At 39.8% G+C, this 17,597-nt stretch overlaps 1 protein-coding gene across 8 annotated transcripts in view; it reads left to right on the top strand.

Moving 5' to 3' along the window:
• The window catches only part of KDM4C (lysine demethylase 4C), a 430,596-nt gene that overhangs the window by 350,783 nt on the left and 62,216 nt on the right, over positions 1–17,597 (top strand). For all 8 annotated transcript variants that reach the window (XM_067041564.1, XM_067041563.1, XM_059071829.2 and 5 more), the window contains one exon: positions 3,064–3,249. In XM_067041564.1, the coding sequence (XP_066897665.1) occupies positions 3,064–3,249 (186 nt within the window). The remainder of the gene's footprint in view (positions 1–3,063; positions 3,250–17,597) is intronic.

The following is a 17,597-nucleotide window of genomic DNA, read 5'->3' as shown; positions in this document are numbered from 1 at the left end:
TAGAACATCTGGATCTCTTTTCCATACTGCTTAGCATTTGTGTTCCATTTTCCTTCTTTTTTGATCTCTTCTTCTCTGTTCTGTACAATCTCTGGGCTCCATCTTCCAGTTGCTAATTTGATCTTCAGTGTGGGATCTATTTCAGAATTCAGCACATCTTAATTTTTTTTTTACAATAATATTTTTAATTTTAGAACTGGGTGGTTGTTACTGTTTTTGTTTTTCAATTGATGGGATCTGTTTGGGAATCTCTATCATAACACGTGCTACATCTCTTTTAAACTCATCTTCTGTTTCCCCTTACCTGATTCCTTAGGCCAGCTATTCTTCTGTTTATTAATTATAGTATCTCTTGTTCATGGCATTGTTTTCCTTCAGGTGTTCGTGATTTTTAAAGTATATGATTGTATTTTATCTTGGGTGCACTATTTTTTTCCTTAGCCCAAACGAGAATTCACTTGTCTTATTGACAAATGATAGGTCAGGTCACAGGACTCAGATTCAGATCGGATCAGATTACTTGACCTGCTGCTGATGAGTTGGGGCAGGTGAGCCATGGGGTTGGCCTGACAGTGGGTCCCTTGTCTTTTAATTATTTGCTTCCACTCTTGACATTGGCCTTGCCAGAACTGCCTCCTCAGAGAAACCTACTAATAGTTTTTTGCTGGGGCTCTCCTCCCTGGAATTAAGTGCTCTCTTTTTTGTTAGTCAGTGCTATTGTGGTTTCATTCTTTTTCCTATCTCTCTTTATTTAGGGTTTGGGGCTGGTGGGTTTGTAGCAGGGGCTGAGGCCATCATCTTGATCCAGTCAGTCATTGCATTTCTTTAAAGCCTTCTTCCCTATGTTGCCCCCAAGCATACCTCATTGCACTGGTCATTCTAGTTTCATATAGCATTTTGTTTCTACTTTTTTCATGGTACTTAATTCTATTGTAACATTCTAGGAAGTGGCTTATATGTCCTAATCTTTGCCCTATTGAATTAAATTCCATAGCCCAGCAGTATAGGTGTTAAATTGCCATAGATGCTTTAGCCAGGGTAGAGAACAATTGGTTTAGTAGCAAGCAAGTGAAACTGGGGTTTGGAAGTACTATGTAGACTGTAATACAGCATACAGAATGGCTCCCCTACTAAGTTTTGTGGAGTTCTCTATCTCTGTAAGAACCTACTAGATGTTTAAGCCAAACTTCTCAACTCTGTGAATAAACATCTTCCAAAGCATTGCATTACAATAGTCTGCAGGTTGACTTTCTAAGGATACTGGTTTTATCCTTTGAAATGGCCACCTCTGGTCTTCCTGGGAAAGGAGGCACTTCCCTTACTAGATTCCAAGGAGTCAGTTATTAGTAGGCTTAAATGTATTCTCTCTGTCTCCTTCCCTCTTTCTGGAGAACTTCTGTTTATTGAGGAAGTTAATGGTAGAAGAGGCTGGGAGTTACCAGTTCATTAATTAGCTAAGTCAGAGTACTCTTTCTTACTCTTAATCCTATTTAATTGGTAAAAGAGGAAACAATTTCTCCTTTCATACATCTGTCAATATCTGAATTATTCAAACACTGACCTCTTTGTGGTGTGATTAGGCTCTTAAAAGATTATCTGATTATGCCTGGGGTTCCTGATATGAGGTCTTTCTAATATATCTGTCATCATATTTCAAATGGTTAGAATTGACAGAAAGATACTGGTAAACCAAAAATTACCAGGAATGTATTGAAACTGATACCAAGAATTGCCAAAGAGATATCAAGATGTTAAATAATACTTTTGTTCGTATTGTAATGGGTCTTTTTTTAGTTCTATGGGAAGGTGAATCAAAATGGCATGAAATAACAGACTGCAAGACTGGTTAGGAGGCCATTACTATACTGGGCAAGACACCATGGACAGAGATCGTGAAAGTTGGTATAAATGGGTAGGTGAGATTAGAGCAAGATTAAGGTGCAGAATCTATAAGACTGAAGATGCTGATCAGATGTGAGGGCAAAGAAGAGCTAGAAGTTTTGTCCACATTTATTCTTACAGGTCTGTTGATAAAATATTACAGTCCTCAAAAGGCTTTGAGTATAAGTAACTTTTTTGTCCCAGGAAGGAAAATGTACCTATAAAAGAAGAATATTTGCATCATCATTTGATCAGATTGCAGACTTACTTTATCCTTAGGAATGAAAAGTTGAGCTTTTTGATCATTCTGTTTCTTCTGCTTTCTGAACCTGACCCTGTGTTGTCCTACATCTATTTTTTCCTAAGCTTCAAGTATTAGTTCACAAATCTTGCATTTAGTGAAGCTGTTTGATTTTTTTCCATCTCTCATAACAAATGTACTGATAATGTTTAGGGCTAATTGTATGTAATTTAATTTTCATATTGTGGTAATTATTATTGCAGTTTTAATTTCCATTCTTTCTTCCCCAGGCATAGTCAGCTATAGATATTCAACAAAATTATGCCCTTTGGTGTGATTTTCAATTTTCTCACTTTGGAAGGCATATTTTTGTTTCAGTTATGAAGGGTTCAGATTTAGCTTATTAAACACTTGGGCCTGCAGTTTCCACACTGGACCATTTAACACTTTACATTTCCTTGTAAATGGAAACGTGAGCCTAGCTGTGTGCTCTTTGGGTATTTCTGAAGACCTCGTCTAACTTAGGAGAGTATGTGCCTGTCTGTGAAACCCATAGTCTATCTCTTGATGTACAGAAAGGCCTGGCATGCAGAAGGTAAAAGAGAAGTAGCTTCAGCATTCATGGGTGATTTACAGGAGCACCCGGGGGGCCTCTTCCTCAGCTCTGTGCCTGGAGAAGCATGTGCAAAAGGGCCTGGCTTTCCTCACCACAAGGAGTATTTAAGCATGTGTCTGGTAGTATGTGTCTGTAGCTGTGTGTTTCCTTGAAGGTACGTAGCTTATGTTGTCACAGTCACTCTCACCATTAGGGGCCCTGGAGGTCAGGCCTTATTGATGTAATCAGTTTTTTTACTCTCTAATAGCTGTTATGCTGTGAGGTGTGGAAATTGGCTGAGTTAACCGAGTTTGAATTGATGCTCTTCTTTGTTTTAACCCTCCAGAAATGCATGTTCTGCAGGCACCGGATTAAGAAGGTCTCTGGAGCCTGCATCCAGTGTTCCTATGGCCGCTGCCCGGCCTCATTCCACGTCACATGTGCTCATGCTGCTGGGGTGCTGATGGAGCCTGACGATTGGCCGTATGTGGTGAACATCACGTGCTTTCGACATAAAGTCAACCCAAATGTGGTAAGGCCTGCTCTCCCTTTACCGATGCCAAGACTGCATATGAATCCCTTCCTGCGCACCTCCCAGGGCTAGCATGCTCTACTCTGTAATGTTACTCATTGATGATGTGTCTAGACTGTGAGTTTCTTGAGGGCAGGTATTATACATTATTATTTACTAGTATTTGCCCAAGACCCATCAGTGTCTGGCACATGCTAGATGCAATAAATATTTATTGAGTTGAATGAGTGAATGAACAGATGAGTGAATAAAACTCTTTATGCCTGTTCTGGTTTGGGGTTTGTCTACAGGCTGCTGAGTATGCTTGTACAGGTTGTGTCCTGTACATCTCTGGGATGAGGCGGAGAGCATTTCTGGGAAGAGACTGATGTGAAAGCGTCTCCTGAGATCCTGCAGTGTTTAATCCAGACACCTGTACACTCTGGCCTTAGGGGTTTATTTAATCCCTTCTAGAGAAAACAAAGAGCAGCAACAGAGTAAAGGGAGGGAGAGGGTGATCACAAATGTTTGGGGACTTGCTGTCTGAGATGGGATAAGTTAGGGGCATCATAGAGGCCCTGGGAGGAGTGAGGACAAGCTCAGAAAAGCAGAAATGCAGAAGAGAAGTTCAGAGGGCAGCGTTTCCTGCCTTTTCCATTTCACTCAGGACTGAACCTATTTCTGGGAAAAGAGTGTTTGCAACTAACTAACATGTGAATTTAACTGTAATTCAGTTTACCTGTCCTTGGTGAATAGAGTCTTTCCTCTGTTTCAAAGGCTTAGAATCATTAAGACAGTATAGAGGTAGTTGCTATGCCTTTGTTAGCTTTCTCGTTCACCATCATTGTTTTTGGCTGCCAGTGAGGACTCTAAAGCATCCTATCGACCCTCAGCTTTGCTAACGTGCTGCCCCTTGTTATCCCTGGGAAGCTTGGCCACAGATTATTTGCAGACTAACGTGCTTGTCCTATGTCTCTAATCACCTCCTGTGAGCAGCCTGCCAAGTCATCGGTATGGGCTTGGGGAGCCATGACGCATACACAACAGATCTGTCAGCTTTTTAATGATTCGGGCAACTTCCATTGGTGTCTTGAGAGATGCTTGATGTTTGTGGCTTGGAACTCTGTGTGGTTGCCTGTGAATGTGGAAATGTAGAAAATGACATCATCAACTGTCACATCTATTTTAAAGTCATTTTCCATACTTTTCCATTGTTTTAGGTCTCAAGTTACATATTTATTCGTGCCTTTTCCTTAGTTTCTTGAGTTGATGGGCTCTTGCTAAGAATAGTATATGTACTCAGCAGAAAACACACTTTAGCAGCTTAAAAAAATTACACTAATAACACATTGCATTACATGGCGCTTTGCCATTTACAGTGAAGTCACTAGCATTACTTCATTAGATGACACATGTGAATACATTTTGAGATGTGAACCAGGTCATGGCCTCTGGAGTCAGAGTTGTTGGTGTTCACACTTAGATTCTGCCAGTAACACATGTGCAGCCTTGTGCAAGTTCTTCTCTCTGAGTCTCAGCTTCCTTGTCTACAATAGCATGCCTACCTTACCATGCGGTTTTCAATCCACCGGACACTGTAAGCCCTCAGAAAATGAAAGTTGTACTACTGCTTTCTCTTTTTGCTACTTCTGCTGCTGTTGCTGCTACAATCCTACTGTGAACTGGGCCACATGAGTAATATTATCCCTGCTTCAAGGATAAGAAGCTCACGTTCAGAGAGGTTAAGTTTTTTGCCCAAATAGATTCAGTTAATGAGCGACAGGTGCTGGAATGTAAATGTCTTTTCAGCCCTTACTCTACTATTTGTTGAATTCCAAACCCCAAGCCTCCAGTGGTGCTAGAGGTGTTCATCTAAAGCTTTCCTTGGGATCATACATTCCCTTTTTAATATTCCAGAGCTCTGTGGTTACTGATGATTAGATTGAAGTTGCTATTAAAGAGATCCAGGTGTTCAATCAGGACCTCATTCCTCTTAACTCTGATGTGTGGCTCAGTCAGGTTTATGTTACTAATGTGCTTCATAAATGATGATGAAAAGGAAAATATTTGACTTTGAGGTGATTTAGAAACTACTCTCCCCTACAGATTACTTTAAGCTTGGTGTACTTTGTAAAGGGTAGGGAAGAGATCATATAATTTACATTACGTGGCAGGTTTTCCTTATGAGGAAAACATTTTAGTGATCGTAAATTGCGTTTGCAAAGCTCTCCAGGGGGAAGCACTATTAACACTGGATTTCTAAAATACATTCCTGATAGCTAATACTTATCCATTGTTCTTTAATTAGACTTCAAGTATAAATTCCTCCCGAAAATGTTTGACAACTAACTAGAGGGAATTCATAGAATCTGGCAACTTTGGTTAAGAGCATTATCATTACCCTAACTGTTAAGTGTCCTTTCCTTTTTCAAGCATAAAAAAATTGAACTTCACTCAAGTATCTCTCTGTGTAAACTGTGAGTGCCAGGGGACACACTCCCAAGAGTCGGAAGTATAGTTTGTCTATGTTCTTGCCTTGATTGTTTGGGAGTAATGGGCAATCACTGAATCATAGCAGTGGAAAAACCTCTGAGATAAATTTCAGGCTAACTTGGCGAGCCAACACGGGCATTTTAGAGAGTAGAGGATGCCTGTACAATTTAGGTGAAATGAAGTATAAAGCTACAGTTACTTCAGTATTCCATTTTTACTCACTTTAGAGTTTTTGTTTCCCTTTTTTTTTTTTTTTTTGCTTCTTCCATTATTTGCTTTTTTGCATCCAAAAGGACAATTTTAAAGTAAATTCTACTCCTCCTTTAATGCCATAAATTATTTAAAATATACTAGCCTATTCAGTGTTGTTGAGCTTTGGGTGTAAAGTCATTCTGGATAATGGTATAAAAATTTTGTCTGATTTATTATAATGCACTTTTCCAGTAGACAGTAATCATACTCTGTAATTAGAATGATAGTATTTGGAAAAATAGGTAGCTTTCAAATTCTTAAAGTAGAAAGGAGCATATTACAGAAAGTGTTCAGCTAATCCTTGTTAATCTAAATTTTAGTTCGCAGTTTTCAGTGTTTTGTCAAACATATTTTTTGACTGGCACCTTACTTTCTTTCAAATATGAGGTTTCATTCGTGTGTGCATGTATGTGTGCACATGTGTTAGGTGTGTAGTGTTGTGGTACTTGACCATCCTTTGCCATGAGCCACTGTGACCTCTTTTCTGGCTCTGTTTCTGAAGGTTCCATTGGATGTATCCCTAACCCACTTACATGCATGTTGCACAGATGTTTATAAGGAAAAGACAGAGAACACAATAAATAGTAAAATGGTTTTGAACCTGGGAGCCTTGAAAACATTTCTTCTCCAGAGCAAACAATGAGCTGCTCATAAATTATATACTTCCTGCAAAGTACAGCCACCACTGGGCCATCTCCTCACACCTGAGTAAACTAGACAGGTATCCAATGGAAGAGATGCCTGAATAATGAAGGTCAACAGAACTGAGAAAGATGGAATGCACAGATTTCTTTTTCAAGCAAATTACTTCAATAAACCTTCATATTAGATTTATAGTGTTTGTTCCATATATGCAATGTTGGAGCTCCAGAATCACTTGTACTTTATGCATTAATACACTGTAAGGAACAAGGCTTATCTAATACAGAATCTTATACAAGGTACATCATTTTCATCTTAATACCCTCTCCTATCAAAGACATCTGAGAAATTTATTTCCTTTATAATTTTCTAAGTTGTGGCTATTAGCAGGGAGACAGACACCTATTCAAAAAAGAGGAAGAACTTGAAGTAAACATCTTAGTGGTCAATTTTTTTCCTGCTATTCTGTGTACCTTTTCTTCAATTTTTTCTATTATTTTAACTAGATCATTATATTAACTGATTTAACCAGTGTTTTATCTTTTAAAGTAGTACTCAGCCTTCCATAGAAGCTGCATGGTATAAATCTGTTGAAATAACTCGCTAATGCTAGGAAATGAGCTTAGTGGACAGAAGAGAGCTAGTGTTTATTAAGCATCTTTTATGTCGTGTGTGTGTTAGATATTTTACATGGGCACCTTATTTCAACGCAGTGTTCTTGGTGTGGGCAATGGAAAGTAGTGGTTATGTTGGCTTCTGTATGCGCCCCCCCTCCTGTCCACGCTGAAAGTTTCTCTTGTTATTCTGCCCCTTTAGCTTGCCTTCATGTTCTATTCTAGCACTCATCTTTGTAATAGAACTTGAGTTCTTGCTCAGCACTTACTGACTTCTTTCCCCACCTGTGTCTTCAGGCCAGCTGCCCAGACAAGCTTTAGCACAACTCCTTCCCTGCTGGCACTATGTGTGGCTCAGGACAGGAGGGACCACCCACATTGCCCAGGATCTGGTGAAGGGCTTATAGCAAGGCAGCTCTTCTGGTTAATCTATGCTTACATAACTAACCTTTGGGTGGTAATGGGGTGAGGATACCTGTCATCACTAACAATAAAACCTTTCCTTGGTGTGCAGAAACAACTTTCACCTTGCCAGCATGTGGAGCAATGGACGATCAAGGCCCCTAAATTCTAAACCCTAGCATATTGTATAGTGTATTGTACTTTCAGTATCAGTTGTTGAGAAAACAACAAGTGACCAAAAAAAAATAAAAACCCATTAAGAAATCAGTAACACTTTTATATGAATTCATTAATTATAAAAAGGGTCTGGGCTTCCCTGGTGGCGCAGTGGTTGAGAGTCTGCCTGCTGATTTAGGGGACACGGGTTCGTGCCCCGGTCCGGGAAGATCTCACATGCCGCGGAGCGGCTAGGCCCGTGAGCCATGGCCGCTGGGCCAGCGAGTCCGGAGCCTGTGCTCCGCAATGGGAGAGGCCAGAGCACAGGCTCCGCCGCAACAGTGAGAGGCCTGTGTACCGCAAAAAAAAAAAAAAAAAAAGGGTCTGCAGTGTTTTAGGTTGATTATGGATTGATAAGGAGAGACCCCAAATACTCATTCCCACTATAAATCCCCACTGACCATTTTGAGCATCGTTATGGGTTCTAGCCTTTTAGAGATCCAACAGGTACCAGTTGACTGTAATTTTCGTCTTGGTGCTTCTGTCACACTTTGACCATGTGGTTTCAAAACGAGGCACTGTGACACAGAACCAGGCTCTTAGCTGCCATGCTGTATTCTGTAATAAGATAGGCTAAATAAAGATATGAATAAAATGTTTTGGGAGTCCTTGGAAGGAAGTCACTAATTCTTTCAGGGGCAGCCAGGTAGAATTCATAGAGGAGGTAACATTTGTGCTGGTTCTAAACAGAGAGAGTTTGAGTTTGCTGAGAGTTTGAGTCGATGTGTTGACCCTGTAGGAGCCAGGCAAACTCGCTGGCATCGGAAGGCCACACTGAAAGCAAACTAAACTCTCACTTGTGATTAGTTCTCAGTTATCCAGTTGTCTCTTGATTCAAAGTATAGTTTGAATCCATCATTTTTTTTTCTTTTTCTTTATCTTTTCCCTCCTTTAGTTTGGAGCTCCATTCCATGGCTTGAATCTGTCCCCTTGTAGGTTCTCTTCCATGCTTTTAAGAAAGAGAACCAGGATTTAGCTAAAACTCATCTAACAATGATCTGAATGGTGCCATTTCCACAATCCTCTTCCTGCCCCCCAGATCTGGGTGTCTTTGTGTTTAACTGACAGTGTTTGGTGGTTGTTGTTTTTCCTATAACAATTTGGATATTGCTAACTCCCTTTCTGTTCAGTCAGTAAAGTTTGCTATGACCAGATAACAAGCTCTTCTTAGACTTGTGCATAATAATCTGGTATTTGTATATGATTTGTTTCTTCTGTGTAAATTATGTTTGAAATGCCCTTCTGAATTTGTATTGTTATTGAAAAGCAGAGAGAATTCTGACCAAAGCAAATGTCTGGAGTAAAAAGTTCTTAGCAAGGGTTCAAACAAACAAACATACAAACAAACAAACAATATGGTGATTCAAGGATGAATCTGATCAATCTTTCTAAATCATACATACATTTGAAAAAAGAGATCCCTTACCCTTTTATCAGTGGAGTGTTTTGTTGAGATCTCAATCCATGTATCGTAGATGACAGAAAGTTAAGGCCAGATTTGCCTGGGAGGAGAAATATTTATACAGACATTTTAGAATATTTACAATTGGAACCAATTTTTCCCTTGTTCACTGTGTCAGGTAGAACCAGTGAAGACAGTGTTTTTCTTAATTATATCAAGAAAATTAAGTATATCTCACTTCAAACTTCTGTACTCTATTAATAATCCTCATTTTAATTTCCTGCTCCTCCTTCTGTAGACATTTCCAGGGGACAGACGAGGGCAATGATCGTGGAGCTTTTCTCTCACAGGCTTCCAGTCAGTAGAACAAGGGCTTCAGAGGATCTGTAGCACATTCTCAGTCCCTGGGGTGCCATTGTTATTGCCTTCATAGCTAGTGTAGTTAGAGAGATCCAGGGAGTCTCTCTGAGGGCCATCCTACCTTCTGCTGGGCCTGGCTGTGGGGCATAGAGGAAAAGTTCCACTGACACTGACACTCTCCCCACAAGCTCCCTGCAATGACCTCATGGTCCTAGGACAGAGGCTCTTTTGTCTCCATTGAGCCATCTTTAGCTTACCCTTCTGTCCCTCCCCATTTTCCAGCTCCTTTTCGAAGTCTGGCCACTTGGTAAGGGTCTTTGTGCCCGTCCCAGCTCAGGCACCAGCTGCAGAGATTTCACACCCATTTCTGATGCTAATTAAAGTGTTTCAAGGGATTTTTGAACTTGTGGGAAGAGATAACAGATGCCTCCATTGCAGATTCCAATTTTAATTTAGTCAAGGATACAGAAACTAATCAGAATGGGGAGACCATGCAGGCAGAGAAAGGCCAAATGCCTTGGTATGCCACCTCTCCTGCACACTGTTCCCAGTGTGGGCTACCCAGTGGTGGCAGTATCTGCATGGGGTTGGCTGCTGCTGGATCTGAATCAAAACTGTATTTTGCTAGCATATGTCGATAGTTGCTCTATATTAAGGATTTACATTCCCATCCTGCAAGAATGTACTGTTAACAGTCTGGGTCTTTCCATTTAAGGAAAAATTTGCAAGCAACTGGCTCTGGAATCAGACTTCTGGTCAGCAAAGCCACATCCTCATCTGGGGGCAGAAAGCAGAGTGGGTTTCCAGGGGCTCAGAACAATATCTCTGCCTCTAAGTACAGCATTTCTCCAGACCCTGATTTCTTATCCTTTATCCTTTAATCTGGTTGGGTAAAAAAATATTATTTCAAATGCTTCCCGGAAACATCCAAATGCATTTGAAAAATGTTAGGACATAGGTTGTGTGGGACGCCTTATTTATTTTGCCAGTAGACAGTGCTTGCTCCTAAGGGCCTGAAGGACCTCTGAAATAACTCTGAAGCCATATTGGCTACTGAGGCCTTAAGTGTTTTTGATGTGAGTGTTAGCAATCACCCTCTTTGGAGCCTTGATTTCCAGGAGCTCTCTTGTTCGACAGCCTTTGGCTGTCTTCCTCTCTCTCAAAATGCAGAATAAGGTAGCTTTATAGAAAGGAGAATTTTGCCTGAACTTATTTCAGGCTTGTAAAACTGCAAATTAATCCTGATTTAAAGAAGAAAATTTCATGAAAAAAATCTGCATCTTGGTACAGGTGTTTGGTTTTTATCACTAAAGCAGACTCATCAGAAGCCCCAGGAGAAACTTGTCAGTGTTGTAGTTCCTGCTTGGCCCTGTTATCCCCACCCCCTGCCCCCGAAGTGCATCATGGAACCAGGGACCGGTCAGCAGACCTGCCGCAGAGGGGCCAACTGCAGGAAGGAATGTTTACATGGGATGGTTGATACTTGGCAACTTCAAGGACCACACGTACTGAGGAAAATCAAGTCTTCCACTCTAACAACCACTTTATGTGGCTACGTTTTTTAGCATAGGTAAGATGTGTTTCTATATGAAACACTTGCTCAGTTTTTCACAGAATTAATATTTCTCAGTTCCCAGGAAATTTTAAGCTTTTCAGCAATTTATAAACCTTTTTAATAAAAGTAATTAAGGCTTGCATTATTGTCTGATAGCTTGTTAAGAAAATTAAGTAGTGACACTAAACCCCATATTTTAACATTGGTATTACAGTCAAGCACCATGGATACAGTAGAGAAATATAAATGGAATGTGCCACAACAGCAAAGGGTATTTGACATGCCAACATCCTGTAAAGCATAAGAGGCAGGATATTCATTTCCTTCATTTAGAAAACAGTAATTAGATGCCATAGTCATAATGAAATTCATAGATACTGACAAAATGTAATGAGAGTATAATTTTATGAGACTATTAACTGCAAGCAATAGAAAAGAAACTTAAATGAGGTAAGTTCCAAGATTTCTATCTAAAAGTCTAGGTCTATGTTCTGTGTCCACTTTCAGCAAACATGATATATAAAACTCTGGATTAACTAGAAAGGCCTCTTGAGGTCTCTTGGCAGGAAGCCAGGCAGCCTGGGGCTACTTTCCCTCTTTCCACAGAGTGTTGGTAGCCATCTTGGGCTCTGACACATTTCTCAGTGTAAATAAATACTTCTTTCCGGGTATAAAAGGGATGGTTTCTTGACCATTCATTTTCTGAAGTTGGCTTGTTTTCACTGTGAGGTTTCATGCATCCTTCCTGTCTTCTTGTCCCACACTGGGTATAATGGGTTAGTGAAATTATAGAGTAGTATCTGAAGGAACATAAGAAATTCCTGTTTCTACATCTTTCAATAAAACATTCTTTTAATTTTTCTTCCAGCCATTACTGGGCTGATGTGTCACTCAGAAGTTTTTTCTTGGGGCAGGAGGGAGGGAAGAAGTGAAAACCCTCTTCTTTGTGGGCATCGGATATGCTCATGGGTTATTTTCCATTTTGTTTGTCTTTCCTTGAGAATTACATAGGCCTTTAAGTTAATTTTGTCCCCCTTTTCTCATATATTTCTCAGGAATTAGAAGAAAATTAAAAATTTGCAAACCCTTATATTAAATAACTTTTAACTATACCTTAAAGTGTGTTGTCATGTATCTTTATCAGGTATTTTGAGAAAAGAAGAGCATCCTTAATAGATGCAAAGAAGTAGCTTTTGTCAAGGCTGCAGAGCACAGAGAGATTAAAACGAGGGCTACAAGGCACGGGGCTGGCAAGGAGGGGCTGCTCCAGAGCCTCTCAGTCCTTCCCCTGCCCTTCCTGCCTCCACTGGAACCCCACACAGCTGTCTATCCAGCACAGTTCTGGGCACATAGATGCATTTAATTCACACTTGATAGACTGACTGATGGATATTAGCTTGCGTGCTTAATAGTGGACGTTAAAGACTGTCGATTTGTCCTCTTTGATTAACACTGGTGAGCCAGTGAGGCAGAATCTGCACTCTTCCTGCTGTTGTTGTGATGGGCAGTAGGAAGCTTTTGGCTGACTTCTCTGCCCCTGCTCCTTTGGCTGTTTCTCTTGAAATTTCAAACGAAGCTTAGGAAGGTTGTACTTGTTCATTCTCAATCTCTCTCTCTCTGTCTCTGTCTCTCTGTCTCTCTCTACCTCTCCCTCCCCTCTTTCTCTCTCTGATGCTCATGTAAGTAGTGTGCCTTTGTAGAATCAGAATTGCCTGTCCCACCCTGATTTTCTCTCCTGTTCAAGGTGACTTCCCCCTTTTGTTGAGAGCAGCATATCAAGGTAGATGAGGTAAATAAAATTAATAATAGCTAATATTGGTTTAGTGCCTTTTAAAGTTTATTGAACACTTTCATAAGTATTGGGTTGGCCAAAAAAGTTTCGTTCAGTTTTTTCCTTAAGATGCCTCTAGTAGCACTTAGTTGTCTTTAACTTCATTTGAAACAATTTTGTTAGATTGTATTGTGACAGCTATGGTATCAGCGTACATTTTAAAAAAACTTATCAGAATTGGTGAATTTTTGTGCAGCCATTTAAATATTGAAGATGGAAGGAAAAAAGCAACATTTTTGGCATATTATGCTTTATTATTTCAAGAAAGGTAAAAACGCAACTGAAATGCAAAATAAGGTTTATGCAGTCTATGGAGAAGGTGCTGTGACTGATCAAACGTGTCAGAAGTGGTTTGAGAGGTTTTGTGCTGGATATTTCTCACTGGGTGATGCTCTACGGTTGGGTAGACCAGTTGAAGTTGATAGCGATCAAATTGAGACATTAATTGAGAACAATCAACATTATACTACGCGGGAGAGAGCCGACATACTCAAAATATCCAACTCAAGCATTGAAAATCATTTGCACCAGCTTGATTCTGCTCATTGCTTTGATGTTTGGGTTCCACATAAGTTAAGTGAAAGAACCTTCTTTTTTTTTTTTTCATTACGCGGGCCTCTCCCTGCTGTGGCCTCTCCCGTTGCGGAGCGCAGGCTCAGCGGCCATGGCTCACGGGCCCAGCCGCTCTGTGGCATGTGCGATCCCCCCAGACCGGGGCACGAACCCGTGTCCCCTGCACCGGCAGGTGGACTCTTAACCACTGCGCCACCAGGGAAGCCCAAAGGAACCTTCTTGACCGTATTTCCTCATGCGATTCTCTACTTAAACGTAACAAAAACATTCTGTTTTTAAAACAAATTGTGATGGGTGATGAAAAGTGGATACTGTACAAAAATGTGGAATGGAAGAGATCATGGGGCAAGTGAAATGAACCACCACCAACCACACCAAAGGCTGGTCTTCATCCAGAGAAGGTGATGTTGTGTATATAGTGGGATTGGAAGGGAGCCCTCTATTATGAGCTCCTTTCCGAAAACCAAACGATTAATTACAAGTACTGCTCCTAATTAGACCAGCTGAAAGCAGCACTCCACGAAAAGTGTCCAGACTTAGTCAACAGAAAACGCATTATCTTCCATCAGGATAGCACAAGACTGCATGTTTCTTTGATGACCAGGCAAAAACTATTACAGCTTGGCTGGGAAGTTCTGATTCATCTGCCGTATTCACCAGACTTTGCACCTTCGGATTTCCATTTATTTCAGTCTTTACAAAATTCTCTTAATGGAAAATATTTCAGTTCCCTGGAAGACTGTAAAAGGTGCCTGGAACAGTTATTTGCTCAAAAAGATGAAAAGTGTTGGGAAGATGGTATTATGAAGCTGCCTGAAAAATGGCAGAAGATAGTGGAACAAAATGGTGAATACATTGTTCAATAAAGTTCTTGGTGAAAATGAAAAAAATGTGTCTTATTTTTACTTAAAAACCGAAGGAACATTTTGGCCAGCACAATAGTACATTGTCTCATTTGGTCCACACAGTAACCCTCTCTTGCAGGTGTTCTAATTGTATCCATTTTACAGATGATGAAAAGGAACTTCAGAGAGGTTCAGCAGTCATTAAAGTTATAGAACCTCCGTTTTTTCAAAGTCAGAGCACATGGTGTGTCATTTAGATGGTGCTGATTTGGCTTCACTTTTCCAGTTTGAGACCATGCCTTGAACTAGTTTACATGGTTTTATTATTTACCTGGGCTTCCTTCTTGGTGACACAGAAAAACTGTTAGGCCTTTTAATTAGTCTGTTTTGCTTTGAGCCACCTTGTTAAGAAAATCTTTGCATCTATTTTAGCTATTTTTAACCCGTTCACCTACTGTAATTGAGATTCAAAAATCCTTATAGGTAGGAATACCATATAGTAATGTCCCATGTCCCTTGCTTCTCTCTGTTGAAAATGTCCCATCTGAGGTAATTTTTAAAAATTGCATTACCTTATAAATGAATGAGTGAATGCTTTGTAAATCATTCCAGCATTGTTTGTATATTTTAGGTTCTTTGCATTTTCACATAACTTTAAAAATCGGCTTGTTGATTTCTAAACACACACACAACTGCTGTGAATGATTGAGATTTTGTTGAATCTATAGGGTCCCCGCCTCCATTTTACTGTTACTACCCAAGAGGCCTGAAGAGCATCTGAAATATAAAAGCCCAAAGCAGAGCTTCTAGTGCCAGGCATCCAGGGACTCACATGTTCTCTTACAACTAATGAGATTGGAAATGAGTTAGCAAGAGCTCACATCAGGTCTTTCCTGTCTGCTCTTTATGAAGTATGTTTGCTGAAAACTATGCAGAATAGAAAGCAGGTGGTGCCTACCTGTTGAGAGCTTCCTACATTAACACAGTTGAAGCATCTGAAGATGCTTCTCCCATCCCAGTCCCCTTCTCTTAGCTCCTGAATAAGACCACCACCTCTGAGGTAAGCGAATGACTCAGGTGGAAAAGAATTCATTTTTTGTTCTTCTCAGTATCTTCTGCAGCCTGTTAGTTATACTTCTATAGGCGTTAAATTGAATAAGACCTTAAATATGCTGGGAAACTGCTTACCACCATTTCCCACTGTATTATATGTTTGTACTTAAAAACCCACAAGAAATAAAGTACACGTGAATAAACAGACATGTCGAAAATTAAATACTTGTGACATTTTTATGAGCCTGCATGTGCATTTGTGCTGTAAGAGCAATTGTTTCTTCATGAAGCCCCAGGGATTTAGGTTTTTCTGGGTAAAATATTTTTACCTAGCTCTCGTAATTTTATAAAGAAAGCTTTCATTATTACAAGGCAAATTTAGATGAGTGATTTTTGCTGCATAAGTTTGGTAAAAGAATAATAGTTTGTATTAATTTATTTACTCTAATACCTCTAGTATTTTTTAATAAAATGGATACCTTGAAAAAAATACAATAATATTTCAGTTTATTAATTCATAGAAATTACCAAGAAATAATAAAGTTGAGAAGGCAAAAGGGTTATTGGATATACATGGAAATGTACTTTTTGGCCTGTTCATTGGATAAGTTGCTTAGTGTTTTCCTTCAACTCTCCAGCCTTGCTTTATGAATGATGGATGTACCTGTGAGCCTCTACATATACTATCGTATTTGGATTTGCACCCTTTATTAACATCATTATTACAGATGGAGAATCCACTCAGGGATTTTCCTAAGATGACATCTCTACCCATGACTCATCTCATCAGATGGTGGGTGATTCTCCTTCAGGGTATGAATGCACATCAGCCTTCACACGTCCAATAAGAGAAGACACATCTTGCAAAGCCTAGAAATATTCCTTCCTCTACCACACAGAACTCCTCTCTGAGCCCTCACTTTAAAGGTCATGTTTGAACTAACTCCTCTCTGTTCTCTGTCAAAAAGTCACTGGGGAGAAATGATATTTGAGGATGCAGTACATATTCCAATCTCAGTGCTTAAGTTAGATTCCTGTTTCAGTTTAGGTCACCCCAAAATTACCCACTTTAGCTTCTATAACTTCACCCTTCACAGAGGTGCCTTCATTGAGTTTCATTTCATTACTATGTCCATTTATTGACAGTATGTACAAGCACCATACGTAAATAACATTGTTGTGATTTTTATAAAGACTGTTGTTACAAGGTTGAGTGCTGTTCCTTTAAATGTTCCTGGTGATAAAATCTTTTTAACAATTTAGTATAAAGAAAAATTTGTCTGTTAGAGCATGAGGGAAAACAATTGCAATTTTCTTTCTAAATTCCAGCTAGAATTTAACAGTTCTGTCAGTTTTGAGCATAAGCAAAGGTGGCATTAGCAGTTCCTGTGACTCTATCCACAATAGAAATCACATTACCATTATAAGAGAGATCTCAAAATATTACTATGCCCATTGTAACTTTTTTTTTATACAGCAGGTTCCTATTAGTTATCTATTATTTTTATTCTTTTATACAGCAGGTTCTTATTAGTCATCCATTTAGTACACATCAGTGTATACATGTCGATTCCAATCGCCTAATTCATCCCACCCCCATCCCCACCCCCCCACTGCTTCCCCCCTTGGTGTCCATACATTTGTTCTCTACATCTGTGTCTCTATTTCTGCCCTGTAGACCGGTTCATCTGCTCCGTTTTTCTGGGTTCCACATATATGCGTTAATATATGATATTTTTTCTCTTTCTGACTTACTTCACTCTGTATGACAGTCTCTAGATCCATCTGTGTCTCAACAAATGACCCAATTTCGCTACTTTTTATGACTGAATAATATTCCATTGTATATATGTACCACATCTTCTTTATCCATTCGTCTGTCGATGGGCATTTAGGTTGCTTCCGTGACCTGGCTATTGTAAATAGTGCTGCAATGAACACTGGGGTGCATGTGTCTTTTTGAATTATGGTTTTCTCTGGGTGTATGCCCAGTAGTGGGATTGCTGGCTCATATGGTAATTGTATTTTTAGTTTTTTAAGGAACCTCCATACTGTTCTCCATAGTGACCGTATCAATTTACATTCAACATTTACCATTTGATTTACCACCAACAATGCAAGAGGGTTCCCT

This window comes from Kogia breviceps, chromosome 8 (genome assembly GCF_026419965.1).
Source record: "Kogia breviceps isolate mKogBre1 chromosome 8, mKogBre1 haplotype 1, whole genome shotgun sequence".
In the NCBI taxonomy this organism is placed as follows: Eukaryota; Metazoa; Chordata; class Mammalia; order Artiodactyla; family Physeteridae; genus Kogia; species Kogia breviceps.
This window is presented reverse-complemented; position numbering and strand designations above follow the sequence as displayed.